Genomic DNA, 10,689 nt, shown 5'->3' on the forward strand with positions numbered 1-10,689 from the left:
GTTTGGACTAGCAATGTTGAATACATCTTATGAGCAATCTATCTGCATCAGAACTTCTTTTTTTTCAACTTAAATCAAGGTATATGGCCAGCTTGATGGTGTCTATAATAAGCCTGCTGAATACTTCCCCTTTTGCAATGTTTACTTCTCTTATTGTTTCATATTTATGTTATACTAAGAGGCACATGGTTAAAATATATATTTTAACTGATCAGATCTAGAATGTTTATAGTAGTAAGCTCAACCAAGTTTATGAAGGACTTCAAATTTGTTACTCAGCATACTGCCATTATCCATCAGAAATAGTGTAAGGCTGAAGGGCTGAACTTTCTGCTTATCCCAAGAGGACTCATTTCCAGCACAAATTTGTCATCCATGTTTTTATCCACTGTACCATGTCCAGGCCTGGAGGCTCCCCATGCAGATGGAGAGGCAGTGGCAGACATTGGGGTTACTGGGGATGAAGTGTGGTGGGCACACAGGAATTCCTGGGACATGGGCAACTGCAGAAGTTGGGGATGGGAGGAACAGTGGGGGTATAGGGGACACCAGGTGGTGAGGATGGAGATACTGGGGACTCTAGGAAGTGAAGACTTGGGTAGGGGAGCAGTGGTTGTTAGGGACGTCAGCGTTGCCAGGGTGGAATGTTGTCTTTTGAACCCTGGTGCATTCTGCCTGGCATACAGTTGTAGATGGCAGCTGCAGACCTGCCTGGTAAGTGAGAAAGCTGCCTGCTTCTGTGCTGGGCACAAGAGGGCTTCCTGTGGGCCCCAGCCAGGATAACCTGGCTGTAACTTTCCCCCTTTGAAGAATAACAGGGTATTAATAGATTGCAAGGGAAGGAGAGGGTGCCTGGCTACGTCCCCCCCATCTGTTACCTTCAGTCTTAATGGAGTGGACATTAACAAGAAAACTGCATTTCTTTTTCTTTACCTCACTCAAATTTACAGTCCAGGCTCAGCACTTTCAATAGACTACAATGAGTTTCTTCCAAGCATCTCTCCTACCTTCCCCAAATCCCTTCTCTCCTTCCATCACCTAACATCAAACTCTTTACATCTCAGCCCTCTCTACCCAAGGATGTCATTTGGCAATACAGATCTTTTTAGGCACCTGTATCAACCACTCTTTTGTCTCTCTCCCTCCAGAGTTTTTTTTAAACTCATCTCCATTAGTCATCTAGGTTTAAAATAGTCAGCCTTGAAGATCTACGTAGAGAAGGCCCTTCTTTTCTATTTCACTTTTGCTTCCGCTTTGTAAGTTCCTTTCATTCCTATTTCATTCAGACTGCAACATTTTCCTTGAGGACAAAAAAGCTTAATTATTGTTTATCTGGAGCTCCCTGGATTCTGTCTCCAAATAACTGCATCATCAACAAGTCCCCAAATAGGCACCAGGAAAATTCACACAAGAGAGAGACAATGAATGATGCAGCCTCCTGGGAAAGCTTTGCTCAGAGCTTGCACGTCGTTAGACACCAGGCAGCTCAGCTCTAAGGGCCCAGGAAACTCAGTTTCATCAGTTCTGCTCATCACCCAGCTATGTTTAACACTTTTATCATCTTCCCTTCCTGTCTCTTAATTCTCTAGTCCCTCCTCAGATCTGTGATGTTTGTCCCTTCTTACTGATCCGCTAGACATTTCCATTTTCTTTCTTTCCCCTTTTTCTTTGTTCAGCCCCGCTGCACTTTTCCCCACAACTGTTTTGCCCCACTCTGTACTTTTAAGGCCGCAGATCAGTAAGCAGGGAGAGGATTTCCTCAATTCATACATCTGGATTTCACCTCAACTGCACAGCTAAAGTAGGAAGCCATATCCAAAATGCACTTGGAGAAGCAAATTTGCAGAGGAAGCATTTGGGCTTAAGCTAGTGAAAGAATAAAAAAAGCCTAGTTTGAGAGTAAAATTATTCATTTATCAGCAAAATGACATTTTGTTGCAGTCTCCTTCTGGCCATGGGATTCCTTAGTCCTCAGCAGCTGAACAGAGGGGGTGGCCACTGAGAAGGGCTCAATGTCTGTGAGTTTTGGCATCGCCTTCTCTGTTCTGAAACGGCTCTTGAACCCACGCAGTGTCCCAGGTTGACAGCATGACTCCTGCATATCTTCCTCCATCAGCTCTATCTTGCGGTCTGCAGCCGTAAGGTTTATTTCTTTGATGTAGGTGTTGCAGAGACTTACATTACACTGCATTTTTAAAAGCATTTGCAGAATTTCTTTGAGGATAAGGTCAACAAGTTGCTCTGATTTATGAGTGTTCAGCACTTTAGTGTCTGGACAAGTGAGTAACGACCTTACTCAAAATCCTTTTGTGTTTTGGAACGATTCTTTTTTTAATTATGTGCATCAGTGGAGTTCAGGTGCCGATAAGCGTAAGATCACTCCTCCAGTGGGCCTCTCAACAGTCTGAGATGCAGTACCTTACTGCTAAGGATCTTTCTTTCCTCTGGTTGGTCTCTTTAAAAGCATCTTCTACAATGAATATGTAGTAGTATAATAGGATCCTGATCTCAGATGGCACCATTTAATTTTATTTTAATGATGGCAATAAATGTACTAAGCACAAACACTGTGCTCAACATAGAAATAGATTTAATACATTTAACTGGATTTTGAGATATGCTGTCCATGAACAGACACTCATTTTTACACAGATCAGAAGTGGCACCTCAGATGGTACTTTGGAAGATGATGTAATATCTGTCATCCTCATAGCAGGCTAAGGAAGAGAAGAAGCATTATGTATCCACTCCAGCCCTGTGAAAAGAATTTTTTTCATATACTTGGATTTTATTTCATTATGTTTCTATTTCTTCATTTAATTTAATCATATGTCCCAAATCTATTTATCCAAATGCATCTGTTTTATACTCGGGGAAACACAATCTGAAAAGAAAATGTAACTTTTTTCCAGTAAAGTTTAAAGAATGGAAGACAACTAATTTTAACATATTGCCACTTAATGTCATCTTGTTTGCTAATAAAATACATAGTAGAGCATTTTCAGTAATCACTTTGTGCAAGAAAACAGAGCTTTCCTGAGCTAATGAATGGAGATGCGGTTATTAATTTATAGGATGTTCATCATCCTAATTCCTTTGTGTTTCACAAATATTAGTAAGTTGATCCATGCACCACTGAAGAGAAGTGAAGTCTTATTAGCTCAGTGAGGCACAGAAATCACATGGCTTGCCCATACTTACCAGAAAGATGCATGTAAAGTATAATTAGAATGGGGAAAAATATTGCTCTTATTACAGTATCCGAACAATAAAATCTTCCCTCTCGCATTCAGTATTGCCAGCCTTAAACACTGAACATCCTCAGGCAAGCAACCAGAACATCTCACCAAAAGGAAATGATTTTTGTTTTTCACAAAGACTCTCTTCTTTCTTTTCTTTTGTTTCCTGAGCCTCTACATGATATTTGAGTTATATTTCCAAGCTTTTTCCTGCAGCCGCAAGGGCTAGCACCATTATTTTAAAATAAACATTCAGGTTGTCATCTAATTGCATGCCTTCTAGAAGGCAAGCTGTAAACAGCATGCTAAATAGGACGAGGTCTGCTGCATTTCAAGGTCCCCATGCTGCCCATTCTGTAGTTGCACTATTTATAGGTATTATAATACCATAATACATTACATTAAGAACCTGTAAATGAAGTATTTTCTTAGATATGTTCCCTTCATGGTGCCTGCTCCTTACAAAATCTTAATTTTTTTCTGTGCAAGTTGGTAGTTTTGCCAGGATATCCATAGCTAAGCTTGAAAAATTAAGAAATACAGATGAAACACTGTGGTAACATTATTCAGATGTAACCACTGACAAACCTTTTACGGGCAATCTCTGGACAGAACTGAGTGAGTCCTTCAAAGCGTTTGCACAGGTTTATCCTTGCTCTGACAAAGTCGCTGGAGCTTTTAACAGTGGATGGAAAGGGTAAGTTAGGCCAGCAAACGGGAGACATCATGTACCACTGATGTTTTGAAAAAATACGCAGAAAACCTGAGGTAAGGAAAACATTTTGGATAAAAAGCCTGTTACAGTAAAGGCGGTGAGGCACTGACACAGGTTGCCCAGGGAGGTGGTGGGTGCCCCATTGCTGGAGATGCCCGTGGTCAGGCTGTATGAGGCTCTGAGCACCTGATGGGGCCGTGGGTGCCCCTGCTCATTGTAGGGGAGTAGGACCAGATGATTCTATGAAAATTCAGTATACGCTCGAATGCTGCATTCTGCATTTCCTCATTACAGTGTAAGCCCCAACCCTGTAAGTGCTTGTTTGTACATCTGATGTTATGCAACTCTGTGGGACTACTCAATTCCATCACATTTAGATCTGTACATGTGTGTTTGCATGACCATGACCACGAGGAAGACTCGCTCAATGTAATAACTACCAGTTGAAAAACAAAACAAAAATCAACTCTAATTGTGCCCACTTAAATCTAAACATTGAGAAATGGTTTAAGTATGGTATTTCAGAATGTAAATGTTCCAAAAACTCTGAAGATTTTAGGATCCTCTGTAACAAGGCTATTGTAGAGCATCACTCCAATTGACGTTGGAACTAATGCAGCTGCAAGAGCAGCTGCAGCAGGAATCCACAGAAGCCAGCATGCAAAGCAGGCCTTGCTCAGAGTCCCTGGCTTTAGCTTTCATTTGTCTTTCCATTTATTTATTAGCTGAATTCCAGTATCTTCTGCAGTGATGCCTTGCTGGGATTAACTGAGGGTCAAAGCTCATAATTAAAACTCAGAGTTTACTGCCTTCTGCAAGCCAGAGTCAGTCTGACAGCAGCCAATGCTGCTTTTTCAAAATGAACAATTCAGTGTTGTTCACCAATGAGATGATAGCAGTCAGGAAAAAAGAGCTTCAAGGAGGAGGAAAGATACTTTGCAGTGAGGAATGCAGGTCTGCAAGAGCATCCTTGTGCTTTGTGTATTTAAGGTGACATTTATGCCTCTGGGAAGGAGCAGTAAAAGATGATACGAAGAAGCCAAGCATCGTTCACCATCCAAATTTGCATGTGCAGCAGCCTATTAATGCAATGATTTGGGTTTGTGGCCAGAAGGTACCTGTGCTCATGACACACAGCAATTGGAAAGCTGTGCAAAAAATGTTGGAGCAAACAGAACGTGTTGGGAGATCCCAGCTAATAGCAAAGATCTCACCGTGATGTCTGCATCTCAAAACCAGCTGAAAAAAGGGAGCAGATACAGTTCTCTTCCAGCTAATGTAGCGCCTTATTAGAAGTTAAAATTCAGGTTGCCACACCTTGCATCCATTGGAGCTTTGCAGAATTATCTCAGGAAAGTTATAACATAAGACATTATAGTGATGTAACTTAAAGGTTACAAAAGCAGGGACTACAGAATCAGCATTGGTCTGTGACAGTGTTGGCTTCAGTCCAGGTGCAGTTTATAGGAAATAAAGGCTATAACCAGCCACACTCTTAATATGATAAACAGAAATGCATCAGTATGAACTGCTGCATCAGATTGCTTTGTTTCCCAGTGACCCACGACTGCTACTGGGTTTCCCTTGGCCATCATGAAGCTGTGTAGCTGCATAAAGGCATGCCAAAGACCAGGTTCTCTTGCATGTCCTGAATGGGAAATCTGCAGCTGTAGAAGTTGTGCCATGTAGCATTCTGTTCATCGAGGGTATGGAGGAATATTTCCCTACTGTTCTTGTAGCACTACAGGTTAACATTCGTATTGACAAAAATAATACAGCAGAGGTGATAAACATCCACAGAGATTAAAATAATTGCTCAAAAGTCAATTTTTTTTCATTGGAAAATGAAGGCACTGAGCTAAAAGAAATTAAAACCGGAAGCCATAATAAGAACCTGAAAGCTGTCAAAGCAAAACAGCTGTCTTGAATGTTAATCTGAGCTGTTTCAGCCAGTCCTTTGGCACAACCTTTTTTCTCCTGCTAACTTTCATGTCACAGCTCTATTGGTGGCACAGAGCTGCAGAACTGAGGTGCTGCTGCCAGGAGCTCTCATCTCTGCACACTTTTGCTCTCCGTCATTACTGGGTTTGGCTTCACCTGCCACCAATAAACCATTACGTGTCAGATTACAAAGCAATTAGGGGTGGAATACGCAGCTGTAATGCACGGGTTAAAAAAAAAGTTTTAGAAATTCCAGCTCTAGATTTTCTAGGTTTGTAATGATAACTCTGGAAAGTATTAAAATACATTTTTAATGAATATAATCTTACAATTACTGACATGTGCTTCACTGGGTGTCATACAGAAAATTTTTATCTTTCTGCCTCTCTCTTTTTCCTTCCTCCCAGGCTTCCTTTGCCTGGGAATATTTAAAATTCATTATTCCATGCTGTGAGAAATGGAATAAGCATAATTTGAGTATTTGCTAAAGCAGCTAGCAAAACCAGGAGGTGGATAGATAAACTCCAAGTGCTTTATCATAGACTCTGACCCTGACGTTTTGCCTGGTCTGTGTATGTACCTCCAGTGAAACCCCTCATCAGGATAAGGCAACCGCAGTGCCGCTCACAAGGAGCCTAAAGGATGGGTCAGCAATACCTCCCACCATTGGGCCCTGAATATGGAGTCAGGGAGGGACCCACGCACTGCTATGGCTAACTCATTTAATACCTCTGCTTAATATCTCTGCCTCCCAGGGGGACTCAGTGTTTAATTAATATCTGATGGGAAATTCAGCCTCACCCTGCGAGCTGCTGTGCTCCTTGGCTTCTCTTACACTGGAGAAGTGCTGCACTTCACACAACTGGTCCTGCCATGAAAATTAATTACTTTATGCCTGAGCAGGGCTTTCAACATACAGATCATTCCGTATGACAGTGGTATGATATAACAGATGGCGTTATTCAATTGAATTCCAGAGCCATAAGAAAATTATTGTCTCTTATTTTTAATCAAGCAGACTCCAAGGCAGATTAGCCTCTAATGATGCTGCTTTGGCTATTTCAGCAGCTCTGATTGCCACCAGAAAAGTTTTTCTCTTTCTTCTCCTTTGCACCCTGGAGTTTTCATTGTTATAAAAACCCATCAATAAAGCCAGCACTAGGTTCCAGGTTAGCCTTTACCTTCAGCGTACAGTAATTGTTAAGACAGCAAGTTGCAGTTAAATAGAAAGCTTTGTTGGTTTGGAAAGAAACCTCTCTACTTCCCCTTGTTTGGTTTGTTAGGTTTTTACAAACAGCCTGTTTAACCATCACTCACTGCAGGGACATCTGAGTCCAGAAACAGCTCTGAAAGTTTTAGAGAATTAAGCACCAGTAGTTCTGCATTTCTTTTCATAGCACCAGACAAATCTCAGGTTATAGATATGCATATGATTTCATATGCATGAATGCTTCAGTGCCCTCCCACCACTTAACAGACTCTTTATTAGCCTCCATAACCCAAGCAGAAGAATTCCAATACTGCCTTTAAGGGTCACTCGAGTTGAAGCTTCAAGACAAATTGTATTGCTGGGGTCATAAAAATTCAGCAGCTAACTTAGCAAAAGACAACTTCGTTTTGTTGACTAAGAAATGGAGGTATAGTGCTGTCCTGGTCTTCTCCGCAAGGATGAATTTCTGCTCATAGGCACCAAGTTGTGCTCAAAAGAATGATCAGCTTCTATCTATTAGATTTGCTAAAATCTTTGGGACCGATCACTGTTAATTTGTGCTCTCTAAGATTTCCCCATTTCTCATTAAGGCTGTCTTCTCCATGGAGCCCTTCTTCAAGAGCACCTCCATGGCAAGAACAGGAGGGGACTTGCCTGTACCCTTTGTCTGCTTCCCTATTTCCTCATCCTGGATTGTACTTCTCTGTTTTCACTCTTTTTCTTCCATTTATTGCTCTTACAACAGAAAACAGATTCAACAGTCATAAAAGACAATAGTACAAAAGAAATGAAAGCCACAACAATAAAAGTTGAGAGAAAATAAATTCCTGTTAACATCTTCCAAGGGAGATTCGTCCTGCAGGGAAGGGAGCAGTGTGGGTGAGGAGAACATTCAGAAGGAGGGCAACCTCTCAAGCCATGAAAATTCATTTTGTATCTTGATATGATGGTCTTTTTAACCTGAGACCCCATCTGACTTTTTTTTCTTCTTTCTTTTCTTCTTCCCATACTCATGCTAGCCTTTTCTCCTTGCTGCTCGTTTTGGTTAAAAGTTGTATGGGGAGCTTTTGTGTTACTACCAGAGGAAAGAATAAGGTGTTACCTTGTTGTTTAAGTGGTCAGTAAAATGAATGGCTTCTGAATCTCAGTGCCAAGTTCCCAGGTTCATTCTAATCAGACAGGTAAAGTAACCAAAAGGAAAGATCACTACTAAAGTTGTCTTCATCAAAATGGAACAGTCCTAGTTAGGAGCTCCTATGCTGCAGTTAACACTTTAGCAAATTAAACACCACGGGAGGAAGCAGTGGAGTTTTGTGAGCCACAAAATAGGTAATGGAAGTGTTTATGGGTTTCCTTTAGGTTTGGGCTTTCCTAGTGCTTGGTCCCATAGGAATGTGATTATTTTGTAGAAGTGAAAGAGAGTGCTCTCCACACTGTGAGCTCTCATTGAATTCCTGCCTTGTCCTGGAAGCAGGGCTGCCCAGAGCAGCTATGAGATGCAGACCTCTTAATAGCACATTGGCAGAACTAATCAAGCCCAGAGCACAGTCTGCAGCAACCCTCCTAAACCAAACTTTGGCCCTCTGCACTCGTTCTTTAGAAGTACTCAACTCCCACCATTTCAAAGCAATCTTCAGAAAATCGATAGTTCTTCATCTCCTTCAGAATGAAAGCAAGTAGGACACTTGGACGTTTGCTTTGTAATCTCTTCAAAAATTGCTTTCTTGTCTTCCCAACAGAATTAGGAAATATTGCAGTACCAAAAAAAACTTGGGCTTTTCAGCACAACGTCTCAGTTCTAGGACCAATCTTTGCATTCCTTTTCATTTAGGGATTACCCTAAGCTCACTCTCCCCACAGAGAGGAATTGTTTGTTCTCACAACCCCACTTTCCAGGATCCTGCTGGAGAAACCTTTACCATTTAAAAATGTCTGTGTTCTCTCCCTCTTCCTTCTCAGTGTCCCTTCAGCTATGAAAATGAGCCATGCTGCTCCCCCAGTGCTGCACTGCTGAATCCAACCGCAGAGGGCTGGCTGGGCTTCACATCCCATCAGACACAGCGCTGACCTTTTTTTTCCTAATTGACAATGCGGGGCTTTGTGCTAATAGGATGACATCATTAAGCCAAGTTGGAATGCTCACCCCGCTGTCTCATTTGTTTCTCAGTATTTTTCTCCCACACTTTCTGAGGAAGTATTTCACCAGGAGGGAGTGTAAGGAAGACAGTTACACAGTGCCTAAAAATGCATGCAGAAAACATCCTCAGTTTGGCTCTCTTCGTTTTCCCTTAGTCACACCAGTTACTGACCACATATCCTGAGCCCTCACTGTGTATCGCATCTCCCTTTGCCTTCCTCCAGGTTGTCAGCTGATGACTGATGCTTCTCTTCCACATTTGCTTTGCCTCCTTGCCCTAAGATATGCTGCTGGAGATTTGGGCTCCTTCTTTATTTTAAGTTGTAGTTGTTAGCTTACTGTTCTTTTACAGATTTCATCATATTCAACACACATGTTAACAAAATCTGAGAGCATCCCCATAACAAAAATAGTTAATTGAAGTCTCTACATTTGTAATTGTTGGCTGTTAACTTCTGCTGTGATGCCCAATAATATAACATTTCAAAATAATATTTTAAAGAGCACATGGAGAGAAAGAAGCCCCAGAGCAATGGAAAATATTAAGATCTTTGTTTAACTCTCGTGAGATTGGCTAACCCATTTCAGTGAGTCCTATAACCTACTAAGATGCTGTCTTAAAACTAAAGAAAAGAAATTGTGCTTAATGCTGGTTATAGATGGGCACCAACATGGAGAAGCATGCAGTCTTGCCTAAGACAAGGAACCAAATAAATGCACATGCCGTGATGGAGAAGATCATGAGGCAGAAACCTCCCAGTCCTGCCTATTACCTTCTCTCTTTCCCATTGCTGACACATTGGGTGTTCCTGCCTTGTAATTCAATTTAGATGTCTGTAATCTTTTTTGTTAAAGATATATTAAGTATTTTATGCAGTATTTGTTTCTTACATTCAGTTTCTGACATTTTCACATTCTACGTCAGTTAACTTACATAAGCCATTACGAGCAATAGAAGGAATCAGCCTTTAAGTGATAAGACTTAGCCTTTGCATAAGAGCATCTAGTGAACGAGCTCTGTGATTGCTGGGAACAGTAATTATTAATACAGTTTAATATTTCTCTTCTGTCTAGCCTAATGAGATTAGCGTTCTGTTGTACTCAGCACCACATAAACAATTAATAAGTGACTTTCAGCCTCAAAGAGCAATTAGAATAATACGGTGAAATCCCTTGAACTACTCTGAAAAAAACTATTTCCCTTGCCAAATTTCAGCCCAGAGCCCAATTTATTATTATTTTTGTGAACAGGTTAAATACAGCGAGTGAAAATAGTGTTTAGAGTGGAAGTGCTGACAAAACCTTTACTGCAGCAATGTGGACAATGCAGCTGTAATAATGGCAAGTGTGCCCTTATCACAGCAAGAAAAATGTAAGGAGTTCTGCTTTTGCACTGAATGAGCCATTACTTATGTCTATCACTGAAAAATAAGAGTACTGAACAAAA

General features: G+C 41.1%; 1 protein-coding gene across 1 annotated transcript in view; it reads left to right on the forward strand.

The window, feature by feature from the left end:
* The first annotated feature begins 478 nt into the window (after nucleotides 1–478).
* Nucleotides 479–10,689, forward strand: part of SPATA16 (spermatogenesis associated 16) — an 85,217-nt gene continuing 75,006 nt past the window's right edge. Inside the window, exon 1 of the mRNA XM_019619143.2 lies at nucleotides 479–714. Within this exon, the coding sequence (XP_019474688.1) occupies nucleotides 496–714 (219 nt within the window). The 5' untranslated portion in view covers nucleotides 479–495. The remainder of the gene's footprint in view (nucleotides 715–10,689) is intronic.

Source organism: Meleagris gallopavo, chromosome 11, assembly GCF_000146605.3.
Source record: "Meleagris gallopavo isolate NT-WF06-2002-E0010 breed Aviagen turkey brand Nicholas breeding stock chromosome 11, Turkey_5.1, whole genome shotgun sequence".
NCBI lineage: Eukaryota > Metazoa > Chordata > Aves > Galliformes > Phasianidae > Meleagris > Meleagris gallopavo.